General features: G+C 35.9%; 1 protein-coding gene across 5 annotated transcripts in view; it reads right to left on the bottom strand.

Annotated features, from left to right (window-relative positions):
* NOL4 (nucleolar protein 4) overlaps positions 1–26,483 on the bottom strand; it is a gene marked incomplete at both ends in the record, with an annotated part of 393,313 nt that overhangs the window by 107,283 nt on the left and 259,547 nt on the right. For 3 of the 5 annotated variants that reach the window (XM_082853659.1, XM_082853660.1, XM_082853661.1), the window contains one exon: positions 2,527–2,706. In XM_082853659.1, coding sequence (XP_082709785.1) covers positions 2,527–2,706 — 180 coding nt within the window. Of the gene's footprint in view, positions 1–1,605; positions 1,798–2,526; positions 2,707–26,483 lie in introns of all 5 variants that reach the window. The other 2 variants (XM_082853657.1, XM_082853658.1) reach the window with 1 other exon arrangement.

Raw genomic sequence — 26,483 nt, 5'->3', positions numbered from 1 at the left:
TGTCTGTCATCTTTCTCCTATTGGGTGACAATAACTTTTAAAGAATTCAATAATGGGGGAAGTAGCTGTATTTTCTTCAAGCAATCTCTCCTCTCTGATACCATACCACCTCAACTGTCATAATTTAATTTCATCAGGCACAGCTATGCTATTTTATTTTAAAGTAATTTAGGTACAGCAAACTCCAACTTCAATATAGTTATTCTAAGAAGTAAGCAAATTCTTAAATGTAGTGTTCTGTGATTTTATAATACAAATATTTTGGGTAGCTTTTTTCAGACAATGGATTAAATAATATTTGGTTGATTATATTTTCAGAGTTCAGATTTATTGAGTGGTTACTATGTGTCAAAAATGACTTGTCGAGCTTTACATGACAATTTCTATAATCCTGTCAGCACTATAAATTAGGAATTATTCTCATTTCCAGAGGAGGGACCTGAGCTCAGAAAGTTGAAGCACCTTGCCCGGGTCACATAGCTACAAACTGGTGGACCCAGAACTCCAGACCAAGCTCTCCAGGGACCGAGCCTTGTGTTAGTGACCATCTTGGCAGACTGCCTCTCTATAAGAAACAGTCGTTTTTCTTTTAAAAATATCAAAGATATTTTTAGAAGCCATTGTAGAAAAATAGATAATATAGGAGGTATTACTTGTTATTCATTTCATTTATATCTGGAAAACTATTTCTCCTATTGGCATACTCTGAAACCTCTCCTATATCTATACCAACTCCTGTTCCATCACACCTAATTAACTGGAGGCACTGATCACAAGCACGAAGAGTCCTGGTTTTTATGGAGCCTTCTCAAAAGTACAATGAAAATAGTTTCAGAAAATTTCTAATACATGTCCACTCAAATACATAAAAATATAAAGAAAGTTTTAAAATACATTGTAAAAACTACTTCTAGTATAACAATTCCATCAAGGTAAGATAGAATAAAGGTCAAATAACACTGTCTAATTTCCACCCATAAATATCTAACACTGGCATGATATCATCCATCTACAAAAAGCCCAGCTGAATCTAAACGCTCATGTTAACCATCCACAAGACAAGTAACAAATATACCGAGCACACAAAAGCCTTATTTTTCACATAAGGATTTTCATTCCCTGACCTTTCTTTTCAAGGCCTGCTATTTGTTAACTGTTGGTATGAAAATAGTATTACTTGGATGGATCCATCCATTTCCTTTTGTCCCAGAGAAAGCCATTCTCACAGGCCGTCTAAAGCAACCACGGGTGCTTCAGTTCAAGACTTGAATAACCTTAGATCTGCTTTAGCAGTAACAGAAAGGAAACACACAAGAATGAGATGCTGGCTCTCACTGCTGTTCACTCACATGACCCTCATTTCCTAGGACATGGTACCTAGGCTTGTGAGCACTGGTCTCACAAGGTGTGTCTTATTGAATCAACAAAGGGGATAAATACTTCAGGAAGATGAAAAGGAGAAAAAACAAACAAGCAAACAAAAACCCCTTGGACCTGACGTTATGGAAAAAATTAAAAAGACACTAAGATGAAAAAAAAAATTGTGTCATGGTTACATGTGGGATTTGGATGGAATCTAGGGCTGTGTTTTAATTCAAAACTCACCATCTCAAAACCACTTCTTTTCATCCGCCTGCAGGACTTGAGGTAAGTACGTATGCGTTTTCGGGCACGCTCTTGATACTCAGGGAATTGTCGCCTGCATGAGTCAATGATAGCCTGGATCTTTTCTTTGGGCTGCTTAGAGATTGGGACCATTCGGTCCAAGTTTTCATCTACAAACAGCCTGACAAACATCTGTTGGCAAGAGGGAGACAGAGGAGAAGGGTTTGGAGGGCTGCTCTCTGCTGTTCCTAGCTTCCTGTCTTGATTACTGATAGGAAAATAGTCTTGTCTGGTTTATGCACTGGAGAACTTTGCAATGGAAAGCCAGAAATTTTAAGCAAACACCTTTTACAGACTTTCTAAATGGTTGGGTTAAAAAACAGAGAGAGAAAGAGAGAGAGAAAGGCAGACAGACAGACAGACAGAAAAGTATAGACTATTGCGTAGAAAAAAATCAAGAAATAACAGTAGACTGTGACGATTGAGCACCCCATATAATTCTCTATTAATAATGTGACTGTTTACATTGCTACATGTGCTACACTGCACAGTATACTAATCTTGGAAAACAAACAATTGACTCTTTTTTCATGCATAATTAGATAAGCTGGGAAAGCAAAGAAAATAACGGATGACGGGCAGACGCTTCCGAGGGATAAGCTGAGGCTCCCTTCATCCGCTAGGTAAACATGCATACTCACACAGCACAAGTGAAGTTTTCAGCTCACGTTTGGCTTTAAAATTCTAAACAAAACACAGCCATTCTGGTGTCTGGTTGGCTAAGAGTGTTTCATGTACTTTTTAAATCCTTCTGTAAATTAAACAAACATGTCTCTAAAGTAGCCACAGTTACCAACAAGCAACAACATGAAAGTGAAGTGGTAAAAAACTCAGCCATAATGGTAGGGTGGCAGGACTCACATTAAAAGCTTTCAGACGCTCGGCCTCAACGCCATCTGTCTCGTTAACTTTCTCAGAATCTTCGTGGTCATCGTGGTCATCTTCATCCTCATCTCCCCTGTTTAGGGACAGGTCCTCAGCACCTCGGTCTACACTCTCATTTTTGCCCGAGTCGTAGCTTGAATAGCTATGTGCAGGGGACTGAAAAGAAAATGGGAAATTGCTGCTTTGAAATTCCTTGCACAAGCTTATAAATTTTGTTTTATTTTTAATGTCAATCATTTCTCAAAAATCTGGTTTAAATAAGTTGATAATTCTAGAGCTGTGGCTATTTTAATTTAAATCAAAATTAGCTTAAATGAAATCAAATTAAAAATTCATTTTCTCAGTCACATTTCAAGTGCTTAATAGCCACAGAGTACATTTCTATGACTGCAGAAAGATTTATTGAATGTAGCTTTTTGAGAGCAATTACTGTTTCCATTCAATATACATATTCCAAAAAAAACCCAACCTGTACTCAGTTTTATAAAAGAATCACTGAATCACATATTCTTTGAACTAGAAATGACCTCAGAGCTTAGTCAGTCTAACTGCATTAGTATTCTTGAAACAGATAAGGAAACTGAGGGGTAGGTATACTTAATTGCTTTGCCCAACAAGGACTATAGAAAATACTGATACTAGGACTGCTAGGAAAACATGCTTTAAAATCAGTTTATAATTTGTCTATGAGTCGAAAGATGGCATCTGATTTTGGTTTAGAAAAAAGCAACTAGGTTTCCTCCTAGCCATTTGTTAAGCTTAGTGCTTTGTAATGTACAAGACAAGATGAATGCCAACCAAGACAATTTTCACAAACGTTGGTAATTGTGGCCAAGACCAACCATTGGTCCTGCTGTGGTAGCTTTTACTTGTTTGTTAGCCCAGCACCTGTTCCTTTCAGAATCAGCCCCTGCTTTGCCAGGTCAAAGTGCCAATCCTATGGGCAACAACCTCCTCTCCCCTAGGCATGAGTGCCTTGACTTCACCTCCAAGTGAAGAAAGTGTGCCTGTAACTGAAATCAAGTTGAATCCAGCAGAGCTAAGCGGAATAGAAATAGACCTGATAACATCATTTGAGCATCTAGATTCAACTGTGCCTGAAATTAAATTAACCCATGGACCTTTCAGCTGTGTGATACTATATCCTCTCCATCTCCCCACTTCATATTTTTGCTTAAATCTGAATTTAGATCATTTGCAATGGAGCCTGGACTAGTACAGAAATCAATCATTACAAGGTCAAATTAATAACCCAAATTTCACATATGATGACTTAGATACCCAGGTGGCCCCAGCTAAATAGAAAACAATTCTGTAAACAAGAGCAGCTATCTTCAAATCTATCAACATAGTCTAATGCTTTTGAAAGCATTTAAAATGGGAAATTTTAAATCATCAGCATTCAAAAATGCCTCCATACAATGATAACATATGTGTTGCATGCTTTGAGGATTTCACTAATATATTATTACTACATAGTCAGAGGGGGGATAACAAAACTAGAATAGGTCACTGACATTAGAAGTGAAAAAAAGGCATATTTTTATAGTTCAGATCATTAACAAGGTGGAATTACCTAATCAAATATAAGGCAAATATTCCGTAAGTTTGAAAAATATACTATATATGCTTTTTAAATGGCATGTGCAATATTTTAAAGTGTTATAATACACTTATCTGGATGCAAATATGCTGGGCTAATCTATTCTTTTTAGATATGATGTGAGACACAGGAGCCAGCCATCTGCTACTAACAGTACCACTATGGAACCACGAAGGATTTATGGTCCTAGTTACTCAAGGTAAAGAAAACCCATCACAGATCTGAGAATATTCAGGATCTAAATCTAGAGCATAATCAAAGTGTTTTTCTTCTATGATATAAACTGAAAGTTTTGTAACACTGAATTATGTTTCTCAGATGGAGTGTCATTTCTCACCTATCTCACTGTTGATGAACTAACTAGCTTTCAAGGTCAATCAGATTAAGTTCAATTTCCACAAAGATTCCTACTTCTACCTCAGTCAACTTCAATCTTTCCCTCCACTGTGAACTCTTAATAGCCAATGGCACTGGACACAGAATTAAACACCACAACTGCTCTCTACTTTTCTTTTCATGTTAATATGCATTTTCCTTCAAGCTAGACTGAGATAGGAATCAACATATAGTCTTCCACCTTTTCCTTCACAGCATTTAACAAAGGTTCTCTACAGAGTTGGCACTTCAGACTGTAGCTTTCCTTTTACTACAAAGGCTTTGGTCTTAAAATATTGGGGAGTGAAGATAAGCCACAGACTGAAAGAAAATCTTTGCAAAAGACACATCTGTAAAAGGACAGTTATCCCAAACCTACAAAGAACACTGAAGCTCAACAATAAGAAAAGAACCTGATTAAAATATGGGCCAGAGACCTTAAGAGACACCTCACCTAAGGAGATATACAGATGGCAAATAGGCATATGAAAAGATGCTCCACATCGTATATCATTGGGGAAATGCAAATTAAAGCAACAGTATCACTACACACCTATTAAAATGGTCAAAATCTGGAACACTGACAACACTAAATGCTGGAGAGGATGTGAAGCAACAGAAACCCTCATGCATTGCTGGTAGGATGCAAAACAGTACTGCCACTTTGGAAGATAGTCTTGCTTTTTCTTCCGAAACTAAACATATTCATCGTATGATCCAGCAATTGTGCTCCTTGGTATTTACCCAAGGAATTAAAATTTTATCTCTACACAAAACCTGCACATTAATGTTTCTAGCAGCTTTATTCATAATTGCAAAAACCTGGAACCAAGACGTGCTTCAGTAGGTGAATGGGTAAATAAACTGTGGTTGACCAGATAATGGAATAATATTTAATACTAAAAGAAACGAGCTATCAAGCCATGAAAAGACACAGAAGAACCTTAAATACAAGTTACTAAGTGAAAGAAACCAATGGAAAAGACTATATATTGTATGTTTTCAACTATATGACATTCTAGAAAAGGCAAAACTAGGCGCAGTAAAAAGATCAGTGGTTGTCAGGGTTTAGGGGGTGGGGAGACATGAATAGATGGAGCACAGAAGATTTTTAGGGCGATGAAAATACTATGTATGATACTATAGTGGTGCATACATGTCATTAAACATTTGTACAAATCCGTAAATGTACAATACCATGAGTGAAACTTAATATAAACTATGGACTTTGGGTAATTATAATTCATCAGTTTAGGTTCATCAATTGTAACATGTGTACCACTCTGGTCAGTGATGCTGATAACAGAGAAACTAGGCATGTGTAAAGGGAAGTGGGAATATGGGAAATCCCTGTACCTTCCTCTCAATTTTGCTGTGAATCTATAACTGTTTTAAAAATAGTCCTTTTTAGGGCTTCCCTGGTGGAGCAGTGGTTGAGAATCTGCCTGCCAAGGCAGGGGACACAGGTTCGAGCCCTGGTCTGGGAGGATCCCACATGCCGTGGAGCAACTAGGCCCGTGAGCCACAACTACTGAGCCTGCGCGTCTGGAGCCTGTGCTCCGCAACAAGAGAGGCCGCGACGGTGAAAGGCCCGCGCACCGCGATGAAGAGTGACCCCCGCTTGCCACAACTAGAGAAAGCCCTCGCACAGAAACTAAGACCCAACACAGCAAAAATAAATAAATAAATTAGTAAAACAAAAGACTAGTCTTTGCCAAAGAATGATGGAAGTTAAAAAAAAATAGTCCTTTTTAACAAATGGGGGAATATGGGTATTGGGGTGATAATACAGAATCAGACAATAATAATTACTAGAGGCCTCCTAATAACCCACATAACATATGGCAGTCATTGCCTCATAACCCTGTGCCACCTCAATAAAACTCTGGATGATCATACCCTAAACAAGCCTCCCCTTCAGGAACAATTATTTTCATATTCCATGTGTAAATCCAAAATATCCAAATTAGATCTTAAAAAATACAAAGATAAAGAATCACAACTTATGCCCTATGGAAAATATATACCTGCTTATCCTCAAAACACAGGTGTTGGTTTATGGGGACAAGATTAGATTTTTGTCTTAGTTATATATTCCACTCAGTCCTCTTGAGATAACATGCGACCGTCCTTAGCAAAGACCTTCTTGGAAATATATTGGCATTTTCCTTTTCCCACATTTCACACCTGAACAGAACTGCCAGCTCCAGACCTAGAAAAATTCTCACAGATAGGAAGCTTAACTTTACTTTTAAAGAAAGTTTGCTTACTCTGTGGTCAGAGAATTTCACCTCTTTGGTTAAATCTATTCGTAATTATTTTATTCTTTTAGATGCAATTGTAAATGGGATTGTTTTCTTAATTTCTCTTTCTGATAGTTCATTATTAATGCATAGAAATGCAACAGATTTCTATATATTGATTTTGTATCCTGCAACTTCACTGAATTCAGCAAGTTATTTTTTAAAATATCAGTTATTCATTACTGAATCTACTGGGCATTCTTAACATCATTAGAAGTGTGATTACCAGACACTGTGTGCCATCTGATGTGATGCAAAATGATGCAAAACGAAGCATACAGCATAACTTAAGAAGCAAGCTCATGAACAAAAGAAAAAAGACTTTGAATTGAATCAAACCTAAGTCTAGAAACAGTGGTTCTCAAAGTGTGCCTGTTAGATCAGAAGTAACTGCATCTCCTGGGAACTTATTAGAGATGCAAATTATTGACCTCCATCCCAGATCACCTGAATCAGACACTTTGGGGCTGGACCCAAAATCTGTGTTTTAACACAGCAGTCCCCAACCTTTTTGGCACCAGGGACCGGTTTCGTGGAAGACAATTTTTCCACGGACACTGGGGTCGGGGAGGGGATGGTTCAGGCAGTAATTCGAATGATGGGGAGCAATGGGGAGCGGCAGATGAAGCTTCACTTGCTTGCCCGCTGCTCACCTCCTGCTGTGTGGCCAGTTCCTAACAGGCTGTGGACTGGTACTGGTATCTGGCCCGGGTGTTGGGGACCCCTGTTTTAACTTACCTTCCAGGGGGATTCTGATGCAGCTCAAGTTTGAGAACCACTATTCTGAAGCTAACTTCCATTTATAGGAAATAAGGCAGATAAAATAACAAGTTAAAAGACACAAGAGAAAGCAGACAGACAAATCCAAACTATGAGACATTGTGCAGGACAAATGACTTTGGTTCAGCAATATGTTAATGACACAGAAAAAAAAGTGATATATTAGAAGAGAGTTAAAAGGTTTAATAAAATGAACTGTGTTGACTTTGTATCGTGATCCAAATAAACCCAACGCAAAAGAAAGATAATTTTGAGAAAATTGGGAAGATGTGACTATGGATGAGGTTATTAGGTAAAAACATTGAATACTTTTTTACGTATTAGATTAGATGTAATAACCTAACATTTGGTTAAGTAAATGTTTATGTAAGAAAATGTCCACATTTGTTAGAGGCAGAAATTGAGGAATGAAGGGATGAAATGATGTGGATATCTGGGATCTACTTTTAAATACTGCAGGAAAGAAAAGGAAAAAAGTGGAAAAAACTGTGGAAAATAAAAAAAATGTGGCAAATCTTAACCACTGTTGAATTTGGGTGATGGGTATTAGTAGTTCTATGTATTATATTCTCTATTTTTAAATGACTTTAAACTTTCAAAATGAATTTTAAGATGTATAAATTTTGTAATTAGTTGTGGGTTTTTTTTTTTTTTTCGCAGTACGCGGGCCTCTCACTGTTGTGGCCTCTCCCATTGTGGAGCACAGGCTCTGGACGCGCAGGCTCAGCGGCCATGGCTCACGGGCCCAGCCGCTCCGCGGCATGTGGGATCTTCCCGGACCGGGGCACGAACCCGTGTCCCCTGCATCGGCAGGTGGACTCTCAACCACTGCGCCACCAGGGAAGCCCTGTAATTAGTTTTATATCTCCTCCATTTTGAATATTTTTACATGACAGTCATTTATTCAAAAACATTTAAAGAAGCACTACTTAATACTTAGAGCACTGTTCTAGGCTCATAGGATTGAATGGATCCAAATTTTTTGAGGTCTGAAAGTTATAAAGTTTGGAGAGGCGGTGCATTTGAAAAATTAGTTAGAAAAGTGAATATTTAATTAAAATGAGAAAAACCACAATAAATTAAAAGATTCTAAAAAGCTTATAAATGCTACAACCATCACAAAATGTAGAAAAATAATATTTTAAAAATTAAATAACGCCCTGGCCCATCTCTATAATACTGTTTCCTTTCCACATTTCTTGGCTGCATGCTCTTTGATTGCTTCTTCATATGACAATGATTTTGCATTATCATATTCTATAAAGAGAATAGAAAAATAATTCAGTCTTTACTTCAGCATATCTGATGGAAATGTGTCTTTTATTGTTGATAGTTTCGAAACTTTCCTTTGCTCTTCAAATTAAATATTGCTAATATAATGCAAATTGTTACATTGTTTTCAGTTGGGGAAACCTTAATCAAGTTCCTTTAATATTTAGGCCATCTTAAGTTTTCTTGGGAAGTGACTGATGTCTTCATTAAAGTGACATTTATCAGTTTTATGTTTTCTTCATTGATATCAGTATCTTTTGTCAAATCCAATGCGAAATTTAAATCTTCTTCCAACTTGTTAATATAATTCATTTCTCTTCATTAAGTGTATTTTCCTTCCTCCCAAGGAAATACTGTCTTTAGTAAGACCTGGACATTTTCATTACAAGTCACTTACTAGTCAGTGTCAAAATGTTGATCGATTTCACTTCTTATTTTTGTTGATTTTTTTACACCCCATTACTATTTTTTTAAATGTCTTTACTGGAGTATAATTGCTTTACAATGGTGTGTTAGTTTCTGCTTTATAGCAAAGTGAATCAATATAAAGACAACAAAGCCTTTATATATTTCAAATTAAGGGTCTGTAATTTCTCACGTATTTTATTCAAAAGGTCCAAAAGATCTTTCCACATGGCAATTGAAATGTCATAATTCCACTGTGTGAAGTGTATACAACATATCTCTGTATTATTGCTTATGCATGTGAATTTGCAATTACACATTTGTATAACCAAGGATTGGTATTTGTTATTTTGTTTACTGGTTTACCATTATGTATATGATTTCCCAAGATTGAGATTAATTCTTCATAAGTAGTTTTGGATAAAGAAGTCACATTTGATACTTCATTTTGACATTTTCCAAGTGTTTGTCCAAAAATTAATAATTACTTTGGAGATTCTCATAAAATTTTAGTTATATGAAAGTCACTCCACTTCATAACATCTGAAAGGAAATCTCTCTCACTTAATAATTTAAAAAAACGCAGCTACCTTTTTGGCACTTCAAAATGATATTAAACCTTTTTTTCAAGCTTGTTCTTCAAGGTATTAGTTGGCTAGCAGGTGGTTCTCTCATTTGGCATGCATCAGAATCACCCAAAGGATCTTTTCAAATATAGAGCACTGGACCCCATTCAGTAGGTCTGGAGCGGGGCCCAAGAATTTTGATTTCTAACAACTGCCCAGGTGATGCAGATGCTGCTAGTCTTCATCCATTTGAGCTGCTATAACAAAAATACTACAGATTGGGTGGCTTAAAGGAAAACACTTATTTCTCACAGTTCTGGAGGCTGGGAAGTCCAAGATCAAGCAGCCATCAGATCTGATGACTGATGAGAACCTGATTCCTGGTTCACAGGTTACAAAATTTGTCAACAAGAAAAATAAGATTATGGTTAACTGTTTAATGTCTAATCAAAGCATAATTGTCAAAAAATTTTAAATAAATGCAAATAATATTATACTATTAAACTAAATAATGGATATTCATTAAATATCTAAATCATTTCCAATTAAGATAATATAGTGAAACATTAAATGCTAAACATAAGTCTATCTACTTTTGGTTTTTAAATTTTTACAGAGAGACAAAAAATACTTGGGTTTATTAACAAAATGGCCTGTCACATTAAAAATTGTACTATAGGGCTTCCCTGGTGGCGCGGTTGTTGAGAGTCTGCCTGCCAATGCAGGGGACACGGGTTCGTGTCCCGGTCCGGGAAGATCCCACATGCCGCAGAGCGGCTGGGCCCATGAGCCATGGCTGCTGAGCCTGTGAGTCCGGAGCCTGTGCTCCGCAACGGGAGAGGCCACAGCAGTGAGAGGCCCACGTACCGCAAAAAAATATATATATATATATTGTACTATAAAAACATATCTCTAAAAACTGTAAGTTTTTATAATTATGTATTAATAAATTTGGTAACCCACAATGTAATGCTAATATATAATAGTTCACAATTGCCTACTACCTAGTTTTCACTGGAAAATAAAGATTACTAATAGTAAAAAGTTTATTGTGCACACACCAAGAAGACAATTCTTGAACTGAGAACACTCAAACTAAAACATGGAATGAGGCTCAGGGGGATATTGTTACAAGGCATCTTATATAGTAGGGAGGCAGTGATTATTTATTCTTCACAGTGGTTATAATATTAGAATTTTCCTTTTTAAAAAATATTTTTTGGGCCACACCACACGACATGTGGGATCTTAGCTGCCCAACCAGGGATCAAACATGTGCCCCCTGCGGTAGAAGCACGGAGTTCTAACCACTGGATTGCCAGGGAAGTCCCTAGAATTTTCTTAAATGATAATGGTAGGGAATCAGTTAATTTTTACCTCATTTCAATTTTGGGTAACAGTTTAAGTTTTGCTTATGGTTTCTCAGAGACACAAGTAAGAAATGACCCAGGTCAAGTCAGTCTCGCAAAATAAGCTAAATTAAGTTTTGCTTGTATGACTAAAGTGGTCTTGTCTGCTCAGGAAATTTTCAAGGTTGGTTCCATTTTATTTTATTTTTTTATATTAATGAGATAGTGTGCATTCTCTTTTTATAATTTATCTTTGAAATCTAGCATGTTTTACACTTACAGCCCATCTCAGACTAGGCATATTTCAAGTGTTCAATAGCCACATATTCTACATTTGTATATATTGTAAAATGATCACCAAACACTACCAACTACAGAGGAACTATTTTCATAAGACACAGAATCTTTGTTTCCTAGGCAGATTACATTAAAGGTAAAGATAAACCTTTTATAATCTTTTATTAAAAGCAGACCAATAATCTAAGAATTTTTGTGCTTTTTAACAGACAGAAAATTAAATCCTAGTTTTGAACTCTTTTTAAAAACACTTATAAATAAACCTATTCAATTTTAGCCAACTTTGAACTCACACATAAAACTTCTTTTCTACAAATTTCTGTACCTTTCTATATCCATTCAGCTTTTGTCCTATCATTTTTTTTTTTTTTGCTTTCTTATTCTGCAACAATCATTTTAGTTAGGAAAAAATTACTTTTTGTCCCTTACCAAAACAAAAAAGCAAAAAAATCCCAAAACCCAATAAACAACAACAAAAAAAACCCCACCAAAAACCCAAAACCAAGCAAAAAAATGGCCTTCATACCTTACCTTATCCAAAAAACACATTCTATCTTCCTTACTTCCTTTTCATATACAGTTGTTTTCTTTTACCTTTATTATTACTATTAGTTTTATTTTACATATTGATTATAAATTTTAATTACTAGTACCACTGTTACATGGTGAGTCAGAAGTAGAAAAGGCAGTGATCTCTCTTGCTATTCTAAACATAAAACTTTTTATTCTGATGAATATAATTTAATTTATTCATGATAGGAAGTCATCTATAAGAAGCAATTTTTCTGAGGATGGAGGGTCTTAGAAACATGCATTGAAATCATACTGAGAGATTAAACACTAAACAGATAACAAATTATCTTAGGTATTAACGTACATTTCCAAGCACAAAATCTGAAGGAGTGAGGGTAGGGAAGAGAGTATAAGCCATCATTCTAAAACGGGTTTGGAACAACTGATTCTCACATTTTTTTCCTGGAACATGTGCCTATGGTGCCAATGGTTACTGAAGTTTCTCTAATTGAAAAAATAATTGCACCATCACTCTGCTTATTCCACTTAGAAAGAGAAGCTGTAAGTCAAAAGTAGCACATTTTATTTGAAGTTACTATATACTTCAATGTGAAGGAATTGCTCCTGAGAGAATATGATATGTATTTTAACCAATTTGTCAAGGTTTTTATTTTTATTTACAAATGATGACAGAAATATGTGCTAGGAATGACATTTCAGGTTTCTTTCAACCTGAAGCTTAAAGGATTATACCACTTTTTTAAGAGGAAGAATCCAACAAACTATATGTTCTTGAAGCTTCTAGAGATAGATGTCAGGGATACTGCTTTTATCTTTCACTACAAGGTGAGAATATAATCACATTACAGAAGTCTTTTGACCTGATAAGTAAAGATGTGAAGCCCTGGTTTAATTCTTCTTTTAAAGGTTCAAACAAAACTACTTAAATTATTAACCTATCATCCTAAAGGAGAAATCCCCAAAGGGCAAAATTTATCTTCCAATATCCCACTTCAGTCCTACAATTAAAATAACAAAAGGTAAATGTAGGTATATCTCAGAACATCTAATGTAAATAATAATTAGATTTTGTTAGGTACTTTTAAAAAAATGAACAATGTTATATATGCTATTAATGTATTTTCCCCCAAACCCTAAATTTACTGTAATACTATCTCATATGTCTTTAGAAGAACATATTTTTCTTCTCAGAGTTCAAATTTAGGTGAAAGTGAGCCTTGGAAGTGAACTGAACTCCCAATCATTAATACTATCACCGACAATTCAAATGATTATAATACTGTAGTGGTTTTAAGGCACTATTACTGTTTTTATTTACAAGGGAGTGGGGTTATATAAATGTTTTCACAATATTTGGTAATAATTTCACCATCCTAGGCTTTAGACAATAAAAAAACAATTGATATGACAAAATTGCCAAGCCTGATATCTATTTTAAAATCCTTTTAACTTGCATATTAAATACTTAATCTTGTTTCATTTGTCTTACTTTAAAAATAAGTATTAGTAGCAAGTGACAGCAATATCATCATCAATAATAGCAATGATAATAATAACCACATGTGGTTAGTGGCTGCTATATTAGATAGCACAGACCTTTACTGATGACCTTAAGAGAAACATGAGTCTTTGTCTAGGGGAGAAACTCTAAATAAAATACGATTCTGTCAGAGGATCCCAGAAATCTTAGCACTGAGGACAAAATTCATTTGAATTCTTGGAATTATATGTCAGCTTTAGATCTGTTCATAGCAGTAGACTTCACTGAATGTTATCCAAATCCATATATATATGTATGTATATATAACATATATAAACATATATACTTCAATTATATCTATATATTTCAATTATTTATATAATTTTCAGATCTCACAGGAATATGAGACTGTTTTCCTTTGATATTTACTTCTGAAGGGAGGTGTCTGGGAAATGGCCAACTACAGAACAACAATATGTAATGCACATGAACTTTTACATTACAAATGTAAAATCTGAAAAGTGAGACTCAAATAGACATCACAGCATGTTTGTTCTTAGGTCGCTGGGACAAAATTAAAAACAAAATCAACCCTGCATTCCCTGTTGCATGTAAAATCATTAGAAGAAGAGGGCAAGAAGACCATGATAACTAGTAAATGAGAGTATTATTTATCAGTTATCTTATCAACATCTCAGGTTTATTCATGCTTAAACAACATACCAGACACAATCTTATCCTTTAAAATTGTAAATGAAATTATCTGTACACCTATTTAACCCATCCATTAAATGCCCTAACCATATTATCCGACTCCATGTCTACTTAATTATACAATAATATACTACCTATTAAAAAAGTCTTGAATTATGAGATTAAAAATTATTATTTACATGTTTGTAATCTTTTATTTAAAAGCCTTGGTCCTAGATATGTTTGGAACTTAGAATTTGTTTGGATTTAGATAGAGCATGCAGAGCATAAACTATATAGTTTGAAATATCTCAGAAGCACACTATAACATATATCAATGTTTCTCCACAAAATCATATGAATATGTATACTAAATTAGATAAACAAAGACCATAAATAGCTTCATGTCAATTCACATCAGATTTTGCCAAAAATGAGTGTGTCACAAATTTATGTTAAAAAACTTTATTTCTGAGAGCCCTTTGGTTTTTGAATTGTGGAAAAGGAACTGTGGGTTCATAATATAATGAAATCTTAAGTGTTTAAACTAGATATTATTTCTAAGCTGCCTGTTCATGAAACAGCTTTAATAAATTATAATTATTTAAATACCTCAAAAACCAGACCCAAACATGGCAGGGATGTTGGCATTATAAGACTATTAATTTAAAACAACTATGATTAATATGCGAAGGACTCTAATGGAAAAAGTAGATAACATGCAAGAAGAGATCAATAACATAAGCAGAGAGGTGATTTCCAAGAAAGAATATAAAACAGAAGTGATAGACCAGAGGACCTTCACGACGGCGGAGGAGTAAGACGTAACGATCACCTGCCTCCCCACAAATATATCAAAACTACACCTATGTGTGGAACAGCTCCTAGAAAACACCTACTGAATGCTGGCAGAAGACCTCAGACTTCCCAAAAGGCAAGAAACTCCCCATGTACCTGGGTATAGCAAAAGAAAAAAGAAAAAACAGACAAAAGAATAGGGACGGAACCTGCACCTCTGGGAGGGAGCTGTGAAGGAGGAAAAGTTTCAATACACTAGGAAGCCCCTTCACTGGATGAGATGGGGCAGGGGGAAGCTTCAGAGCCACAGAGGACAGCACAGCAACAGGCGTGCAGAGGGCAAAGTGGAGAGATTCCCGCACAGAGGATCCCTGTTGACCATCACTCACCGGCCTGAGAGGCTTGTCTGCTCACCAGCTGGGGGGTGGGGTTGGGGGCTGGGAGCTGAGGCTGGGGGCTTCAAACGTCAGATCCCAGGGAGAGAACTGGGGTTGGCTGTGTGAACACAGCCTGAAGGGGCTAGTGCACCACAGCTAGCCGGGAGGGAATTCAGGAAAAGGTGTGGAACTGCCTAAGATCAAGAGACCATTGTTTCAGGGTGCACGAGGAGAGGAGATTCACAGCACTCCCTAAACGAGCTTCAGAGATGGGTGCGAGCCGCAGCTATCAGCACAGACACCAGAGTCTGACATGAAATGCTAACACTGCTGCTGCAGCCATCAAAAATCCTGTGCATAAGCATAGGTCACTATCCACACCTCTGCTCCTGGGAGCCTGTGCAGCACACCACTGCCAGGATCCTGTGATCCAGGGACAACTTCCCCGGGAGAACACATGGTGTGCCTCAGGCTGTTGCAACATCACTCAAGCCTCTGCCACCGCAGGCTCACCCTGCATTCCGTACCCCTCCCTCCCCCCTGGTCTGAGTGAGCCAGAGCCCCCTAATCAGCTGCTCCATTAACCACCTCCTGTCTGAGCGACGAACAGATGTCAGAGGGAGACCTACATGCAAGAGGCAGGACCAAATCCAAAGCTGAACCCCAGGAGCTGTGAGAACAAAGAAGAGAAAGGGAAACTTCTCCCAGCAGCCTCAGGAGCAGCTGATTGAATCTCCACAATCAACCTGATGTATGCTGCATCTGTGGAATACCTGAATAGACGACGTATCATCCCAAAATTGAGGCAGTGGACTTTGGGAGCAAATGTAGACTTTGGGTTTGATGTATGCAACTGACTAGTTTCTGATTTATATGTTTATCTTAGTTTAGTTTTTAGCGCTTGTTATCACTGGTGGATTTGTTTATTGGTTTGGTTGCTCTCTTCTTTTTGTTTACTTTTTTTATTTTAATATTTTTTTTAAAAAATTATTTTAATAACTTTCTTTTCTTTTCTTTCTTCCTTTCCTTTTTTATCCACCCTCTTCTTCTGAGCTGTGTGGCTGACAGGGTCTTGGTACTCCGGCTGGGTGTCAGGCCAGAGCCTCTGAGGTGGGTGAGTCGAGATCAGGACATTGGATCACCAGAGACCTCCTGGCTTCACATAACACCAATCAGCTAGAAGTCCTCCAGAGATCTCTAACTCAATGCTAAGACCCAGATCCACTCAACAACCAGCAAGCTCCAGTACTGTACACCCTACACCAATCAACTAGCAAGACAGGAACACAACACCATCCATTAGCAGAGAGGCTACCTAAAATCAAACTAAGTTCACAGGTACCCCAAAACACACCACTGGACACGGTTCTGCCCAGCAGAAAGACAAGATCCAGCCTCATCCACCAGAACAGAGGCATCAGTCCCCTCCAACAGGAAGCCTACAAAACCCACTAAACCAACCTTACCCACTGGCGGCAGCCACCAAAAACAATGGGACCTATGAACCTGCAGCCTGTGAAAAGGAGACCCCAAACACAGTAAGTTAAGAAAATAAGAAGACAGAGAAATACACAGCAGATGAAGGAGCAAGGTAAAAACCACCAGGCCAAACATATGAAGAGGAAATAGGCGGTCTACCTGAAAAAGAATTCAGAATAATGATAGTAAAGATGATCCAAAATATTGGAGACAGAAGGGAGAAAATAAAAGAAACATTTAACAAGGACCTAGAAGAACTAAAGAGCAAACAAACAATGATAAACAACACAATAAATGAAATTAAAATTCTCTAGAAGGAATCAAGAGCAGAATATCTGAGACAGAAAAAAAGATAAGTGACCTGGAAGATAAACTAGTGGAAATAACTACCACAGTGCAGAATAAAGAAAAAAGAATGAAAAGAATTGAGGACAGTCTCAGAGACCTCTGGGACAACATTAAAGGCACCAACATTCGAATTATAGGGGTTCCAGAAGAAGAAGAGAAAAAGAAAGGGACTGAGAAAATATTTGAAGAGATTATAGTTGAAAACTTCCCACTATTCATCTCTTATAAAAATAAAATACAGTGTATGTGTGTGAGGAAAAAAAAAAAAGAAAAGAAAACTTCCCTAATATGGGGAAGGAAATAGTCAATGAAGTCCACAAAGTGCAGAGAGTCTCACACAGGATAAATCCAAGGAGAAGCAAGCCAAGACACATAAATCAAATGATCAAAAATTAAATACAAAGAAAAAATATTAAAAGCAGCAAGGGAAAAGCAACAGGTAACATACAAGGGAATCCCCATAAGGTTAACAGCTGATCTTTCAGGAGAAACTCTGCAAGCCAGAAGGGTGTGGCAGAACATATTTAAGGTGATGAAAGGGAAAAACCTACAACCAAGATTACTCTAACCAGCCAGAATCTCATTCAGATTTGACAGAGAAATTAAAACCATTACAGACAAACAGAGGCTAAGAGTATTCAGCAGCACCAAACCAGCTTTACAACAAATGCTAAAGGAACTTCTCTAGGCAGGAAACACAACAGAAGGAAAAGACCTACAAAAATAAATCCAAAACAATTAAGAAAATGGGAATAGGAACATACATATCAATAATTACCTTAAATGTAAATGGATTAAATGCTCCAACCAAAAGACATAGACTGGCTGAATGGATACAAAAAAAAAGACCCATATATATGCTGTCCACAGGAGACCCACTTCAGACCTAGGGACACATACAGACTTGAAAGTGAGGGGCTGGAAAAAGATATTCCATGCAAATGGAAATCAAAAGAAAGCTGGAGTAGCAATTCTCATATCAGACAAAATAGACTTTAAAATAAAGACTATTATAAGAGACAAAGAAGGACACTACATAATGATCAAGGGATCAGTCCAAGAAGAAGATATAAGAAGTGTAGGGCTTCCCTGGTGGCGCAGTGGTTGGGAGTCTGCCTGCCGATGCAGGGGACACGGGTTCGTGCCCCGGTCCGGGAGGATCCCACATGCCACGGAGCGGCTGGGCCCGTGAGCCATGGCCACTGAGCCTCCACGTCCGGAGCCTGTGCCATGCAACGGGAGAGGCCACAACAGTGAGAGGCCTGTGTACCGCAAAAAAAAAAGAAATATATATATATGATAATGTGAATAGATGAGGAAAAAGCTTTTGACAAAATTCAACACCCACTTATGATAAAAACTCTCCAGAAAGTAGGCACAGAGGGAACTTACCTCAATATAAGAAAGGCCATATATGACAAACCCACAGCAAACATCATTCTCAGTGGTGAAAAACGGAAACCTTTTCCACCAAGTTCAGCAACAAGACAAGGTTGCCCACTCTTACCACAATTTTTCCACATAGTTTTGGAAGTTTTACCCACGGCAAACAGAGAAGAAAAAGAAATAAAAGGAATCCAAATTGGAAAAGAAGAAGTAAAACTGTCACTGTTTGCAGATGACATGATACTATACACAGAGAATCCTAAAGATGCTACCAGAAAACTACTAGAACTAATCAATGAATTAGGTAAAGTAGCAGGATACAAAATTAAGGCACAGAAATATCTTGCAGTCCTATATACTAATGATGAAAAATCTGAAAGAGAAACTGAGGAAACACTTCCATTTACCACTGAAACAAAAAGAATATAATGCCTAGGAATAAACCTACCTAAGGAGACAAAAGACCTGTATGCAGAAACCTATAAGACACTGATGAAAGAAATTAAAGATGATACAAACAGATGGAGAGATATACCATGTTCTTGGATTGGAAGAATCAACATGGTGAAAATGACTATACTACACAAAGCAAGCTACAGATTCACTGCAATCCCTATCACACCACCAATGGCATTTGTCACAGAACTAGAACAAAAAATTTCACAAGTTTTATGGAAACACAAAAGACCCCAAATAGTCAAAGCAATTTTGAGAAAGAAAAACGGAGCTGAAGGAATCAGGCTCCCTGAGTTCAGACTACACTACAAAGGTACAGTAATCAAGACAATATGGTACTGACACAAAAATAGAAATATAGATCAATAGAACAGGATGGAAAGCCCGGAGATAAACCCACACACATATGGTCACCTTATCTTTGATAAAGGTGGCAAGAATATACAATGGAGAAAAGACAGCCTCTTCCATACGTGGTGCTGGGAAAACGGGACAGCTGCATGTAGAAGAATGTGATTAGAACACTCCCTAACACCATAGACAAAAATAAACTAAAAATGGATTAAAGATCTAAATGTAAGGCCAGACCCTATAAAACTCTTAGAGGAAAACATAGGCAGAACACTCTATGACATAAATCACAGCAATATCCTTTTTGACCCACCACCTAGCAAAATGCCAATAAAAACAAAAATAAACAAATAGGACCCAATGAAACTTAAGAGCTTTTGCACAGCAAGGGAAACTATAAACAAGATGAAAAGACAACCCTCAGAATGGGAGAAAATATTTGCAAATGAAGCAACTGACAAAGGATTAATCTCCAAAATTTACAAGCAGCTCATGCCCCTCAATATCAAACAAACAAACAACCCAATCCAAAAATGGGCAGAAGACCTAAATAGACATTTCTCCAAAGATTTACAGATTGACAACAAACACATGAAAGGATGCTCAACATCACTAATCATTAGAGAAATGCAAATCAAAGCTACAATGAGGTACCACCTCACACTGGTTAGAATGGCCATCATCAAAAAATCTACAAGCAAAAGATGCTGGAGAGGGTGTGGCAAAAAGGGAACACTCTTGCACTGTTGGTGGGAATGTAAATTGATACAGCCACTATGGAGAACAGTATGGAGGTTCCTTAAAGAACTAAAAATAGAACTACCATATGACCCAGGAATCCCACTACTGGGCATATACCGTGAGAAAACCATAATTCAAAAAGAGTCATGTACCAAAATGTTCATTACAGCACTATTTACAATAGCCAGGGCATGGAAGCAACCTAAGTGTCCATCAACAGATGAATGGATAAAGGGGATGTGGCATATATATACAATGGAATATTACTCGGCCATAAAAAGAAACAAAATTGAACTATCTGCTGTGAGGTGGATGGATCTATAGTCTGTCATACAGAGTGAAGTAAGTTAAAAAGAGAAAAAAAATACCTTACGCTAACACATATATATGGAATCTAGAAAAAGAATGGTTCTGAAGAACCTAGGGGCAGGACAGGAATAAAGATGCAGATGTAGAGAATGGACTTGAAGACACAGAGAAGGAGACGGGTAAGCTGAGACGAAGTGAGAGAGTGGCATTGACATATATTCACTACCAAATGTAAAATAGATAGCTAGTGGGAAGCAGCTGCATAGGACAGGGAGATCAGCTTGGTGCTTTGTGACTACCTAGAGAGGTGTGATAGGGAGTGTGGGAGGGAGACATAAGAGGGAGGGGATATGGGGATATATGTATACGTATAGCTCATTCACTTTGTTATACAGCAGAAACTAACACAACAATATAAAGCAATTATACTCCAATAAAGATGTTAAAAAAATAAAGTAAAATAAAATGGATAACCAAAAGAAATTGAAAACGGTGATAGACTACATTCTAGACCGTAAGACGTACCTTAGCATTCAGACCACAAAGGAATAAAACTAGAAATTGATAACAAAGATACCTGGAGAATACCAAATAATTGGAGGTTAAACAACATGCTTCTAAATAATACATGGGTCAAAGAAGAAATCTCAGAAGAAATTTAAAAATACATTGAACTTAAAATGAAAATGAAAATACAACTTATAAAAATTGTGGTATGCCACTAAAGCAGTGTTTAGAGGGGAATTTTATTGCATAGAATGTATGTATTAGAAAAGAACAAAGTTCTAAAATCAATTATCTAAGTTTTCATCTGAGGAAACTTGAAATACAAGGCAATTTATATCCAAAGTAACCAGAGAAAAGAAATAATAAAAATTAGAGCAGAAATCAATGAAATTGAAAACATGTAAATAATACAGAAAAAGCAAAAGCTGGTTCCTTGAAAACATCAGTAAAATGTATAAGCTTCCAGTCAGGCTAATAAAGAAAATAGGAGAAAGAAAGACAGAAATTACTAATTTCACAAATAAGACAAGGGACATCCCTGTAGGTCCCTTAGATATCAAATGGATAGTAAGGAAATACTATGAACAATTCAAGCCCATATTTTTGGTAACCTCTATGAAATGAACAAATTCCTTGAAAGACACAATCTTCAAAAACTCAAATGAGAAGAAATAGACAATCTGAATCAGCTTACATCTATAAAAAATTGAATCAACAATTAACTTTCTAAAACAGAAAGCATGATGCCAAGATGGGTTCACTGGTGAATTCTACCAAACATTTAAGGAAGAAATCATACCAATTTTCTACAATCACTTTGAGAACACAGAGGCAAAGGGAATATTTTCTAACTCACTCAATGAGACGAGCATTTCCTGAAAACCAAGACTAGGTAAACAAATGACAAGGAAACTACAAACCAATGTCTCTTATGAACTTAGATGCAAAATCCTCAACAAAATATTAGCAAATTGAATCCAACAATGTATAAAAAGAATTATACACCTGATTAAGTTGTATTTATCTCAGATATGCAAGGTGGGTTCAACATTTGCAAACCAGTTAAGGTAATCCATCACATGAACAGATCAATTACATGAAAAGAAAAATTAAATGATCATATAAATAGACGTAGAAAAAGCACTGGAGAATATCTAACATCAATTCATGATATACATTTTCAGCAAGCAAGGAGTAGAGGAAAACTTCCTCAACTTGATAAAAAATAATTTCTACAAAAATCCTACAGTTAACATCATCACACTTAACGGTGAGAAACTAGAAGCTTTCCTGATAAGATCATGAATAAGGCAAAGATACTCCCTCCTACCACTCCTTTTCAAAATTAACATACAAAAGTCAATTATTTCTTACATACTAGCATTGAACAAATGGAATTCAAAATGAAAAACACAATACCATCTACATTAGCACCCAAATAAATGAAATAGTTATAAGTGTAACATTATGTATAAGACCTATATGAGGAAAACTACTGATAAAAGAAATGAAAGAAAAACTAAATAAAATTGAGAGATATTACACCTTCATTGATAAGATTCAATATGGTCAGAGTCAATTCTTTCCAACTTGATCTAGAGATTCAATGCAATCCCAATCAAAATCCTAACAAGTTATTATTTGATTATCAACAAATTGCTTCTAAAGTTTACATTGAAAGACAAATGACTCAGTAAAGACAATTCAGTAGTTTAGAAGAAGAATAAAGTTAGAGGACTGACACTTCCTGACTTCAATATTTACTCTAAAGCTACAGTAGTCAAGACAGTGTGGTACTGGTAAAAGAATAAATAGATCAATGAACAGATAGAGGGTCCAGCAATAGACTCACATAAATATAGTCAACTGATTTTTGACAAAGAAGTAAAGACAATACAATGAAGAAAAGATAGTCTTTTCAACAAATGGTGTTGAAACAACTAGACATTCACATGTCAAAATATTTAGACACAGGCCTTACACACTTCACAAACTTTAACTCAAAGTAGATCACAGACCTAAAGATAAAATGCAAAACTATGAAACTCCTAGAATAAAAAATAGGAAGAAATCTAGATGGCCTTGTGCATGGCCATGACTTTTTAGATACAAGAACAAAGATACAATCTATAAAAAAAAATTTTAAAGTAGGACTTCACTAAAATTTAAAATGTGTGCTCTGTGAAAGACATTGCCAAGGAAGTGAGAAGACAAACCACAGACTGTGAAGAAATATTTGCAAAGACACATCTGATAAAGACTGTTATCCAAAGCAGACAAAGAGCTCTTAAAACTCAACCTAACAACGCAACTAAAAAATGGGCAAAAGGTCTGAACAGGCACCTCACCTAAGAAGATATATGGAGAGCAAATAAGCATATGAAAAGATGTTCAACATCATATGTCATTAGAGAATTACAAATTAAAACAAAAATTAAACACCACTACACACCTATTAGGATGGTGAAAATCCAAAACATTAATAACACCAAATGCTGGCAAGGATATGGAGCAAGAGGAACTCTTATTCATTGTTGGTGGGAATGAAAAATGGTACAGCCAGTATAAGTTCTTCTTTGAATCTTTGATAGAATTTGCCTGTGAAGCTGAAGCCATCTAGTCTTGGACTTCTGTTTGTAGGGAGCTTTTTTTTTTTTTAATTTTAAATTACAGATTCTATTTCACTTCTAGTGGTTGGTCTGTTCAAATTATCTATTTCTCGAGGTCCTACTGTATAGCACAGGGAACTATATTCAATATCCTGTGATAAACCATAATGGAAAAGAATTTAAAAAAGAATGTATATATACATATAACTGAATCACTTTGCTTCACAGCAGAAATTAACACAACATTGTAAATCAACTATACTTGAATAAAATAAATTTTTTAAAATGGTACAGCCACTTTGGAAAACAGTTTGCAGTTTCTTACAAAACTAAACATACTCTTATTATATGATTCAGCAACCACACTCCTTGGTATTTACCGAAATGAGTTAAAAACTTATGCCCACAAAAAAACTGAACACCAATTATTATAGCAGAATTATTTATAACTGTCAAAACTTGGAAGCAACCATCATGTCCTTCAGTAGGTGAACAGATAAATTGCGGTGCAATGAGACAATGGAATATTATTTACTGCTAAAACAAATGAGCTATCAAGCCACAAAAAGATATAGAGGAAACTTTAATACATATTACCAAGTGAAAGAAGACAGTATGAAAAAGTTATACTGTATGATTCCAACTGTAGAACATTCTGGAAAAAGCAAAATTACAAAGAAAGTGAAAAGAATAGTGGTTGTCAGGGGTCAAGGGGAGGGAGGGACAAATAGAGCACAGAGGAATTTTAGGAAATAAAACTATTCTCTATGATACTATAATGGTGGACACGTGTCATACATTTGTCCAAACCCATATGAATGTACAACACTAAGATTTAACCCTAATGTGAACTATGGATTTTGGGGTGATAAAGATGTGTCAATGTAGGTTCATCAATTGTCTAACAAATGTACCATTCTGCTGAGTGATACTGATAGCGGGAGAGGTTGTGAGCTTGTGGAGACAGGAAGTGGTGGGGGATATATGGAAATTTTCTGTACTTTCCACTCAATTCTGCTGTGAACCTAAAGCTGCTCTAAAAATAAAGTATATTAAAAACACACACAAAATCCCCCAAAGACCTTTTTATTTTAAAAATATAAAACCATTGTTGCTTTCAAACTACTCACCAGATCCTTGGCTTTATTTTTCACTTCCTTTCTTTAAATGCCCTTTAGCACTCAACTAATCTGTTCATTACCCATTCTATTTATATTAGAGTGAATCATATGAACTTGCCATTTCTTACAGTCAAAAAATGTCAAATATTGGCAATTTCAACTAGCTCAAATTAATAGTTAACAATAGAAGGAAATAAAGTGCACTAAAAAGCTAGTGCCTAACTTGTAAAAAATAAGTTTTTTAAAGATTATTTCTTTATTGCCTGTATATGATTTGAGTTAGAATAAAGAAATTATCTGGCATTAACCAAGATACAGCCTATGAAAAAATATGTTCCAGGGTCATAGGAAACTGGGTCCTCATACCTTACATATGAGATGGATTAAATTTTTTTTTTCTTGCCATAGGGCCATATCTGTTCAACAACAGGAAACAAAGGATATATTATCTTTAACCAACAAATTAAATCACAATAAATTCATAATAAACAAGAAATTATGAATAAATGTAATGTAAAGCTCAATTTTAATCCAATTTTCACTCTTACCCTACCCTAGGCTCAAATATACAGGAAAATATACCTTCAGATAGACACCTCAGATTTATATAGAAATATTCTTCTGGGTTGACATTATGTGAATTTGCAAGGTTCCCAATGTTACTTAATTTTGTCATTAAAAAGCAAAAACAGAATAAAACAACACAAAACCTAGTGATTTCTATTTCTTTATCAACTCTGCAGAAATGTAATGTGGCCTCAAGTTTTCACAAATCATCGGCATTTATTCAAGGGCTATCTTGAACACAAGCAATTTAATTCTCCCTCCCAACTTTGCTATCTGTGTGACCTTACTCTAAGTCTCAGGCTCCTCATTAAATACTGAGGATAATAATAATACCTACTTCACAGGACTGCAGTGAGGAATACATGAGATGATGTTTAAAAACAAAAATGGATTGAAAATTATTTCAATAATTTGAAACGCTACAGAGCATCAAACTAGTGAACTAAAGTATAGGCTATAATATGATTAAATATTTAAAGACTAGTTTAAAATTATTTTAAAATGAATCAACCCTAACTGGTTACACCTGTTATAAAACTTCACATGAGAATTTTTGAGAGTGATGTTTTTAACAGTTGGGGAATTCATGCATCTGAAAGTGTTTACTGTAGCAATATATGCCCTCTGATGGATGGGGAAAATAAAACCCTCAAGGCACTTAATTGTGAGTGCCTAAATACTGTAATATTCAATTTTTTGATTACTTGAGTTTTAGTATTTTGTGTATTTTAAAATGCTATAAAATTTATTTTATGTCTCTTATTGAGAAAAAAAGGTTTTATGGCCACCACTATAGTTTACCAATGGTTTATTACTCACAGCTATTCCTGATCCTCAAAAATATTTTAGACACTCTAATTTGTTTTTCTCTAGAACAATATTTAAAAACCTTCATGTCTCAGTATTCCTTACTATTTTTATTATAGAGAAACACACTAAATGAAACAATATTGGGGGGAATAAAACGCAATCAACTATTTTAGCTTTCCAGTATAGACTGTATGTTCAATAAATTCTAGGTCAAATTCTAACCATTATCTGTCTTTGATGCATGTTGGAAAGGCATGAAATATACAGAAAGATATTTTAAATGAAGACAAAGTTCTGACTTCCTTAATCTCTCTAAACTGATTGCCACATTATCATGGATTTGATCAATCAGCCCATGGTTACTACCCATATTTATTTTATAGATAAAGAAATTGGAATATAAAGAAATTGGAATAT

Source organism: Leucopleurus acutus (genome assembly GCF_964270905.1).
Source record: "Leucopleurus acutus genome assembly, chromosome: 13".
Lineage (NCBI taxonomy): Eukaryota > Metazoa > Chordata > Mammalia > Artiodactyla > Delphinidae > Leucopleurus > Leucopleurus acutus.
Note: the sequence above shows the minus strand (reverse complement) of the source record. Positions and strands in the feature narration are given on the sequence as shown.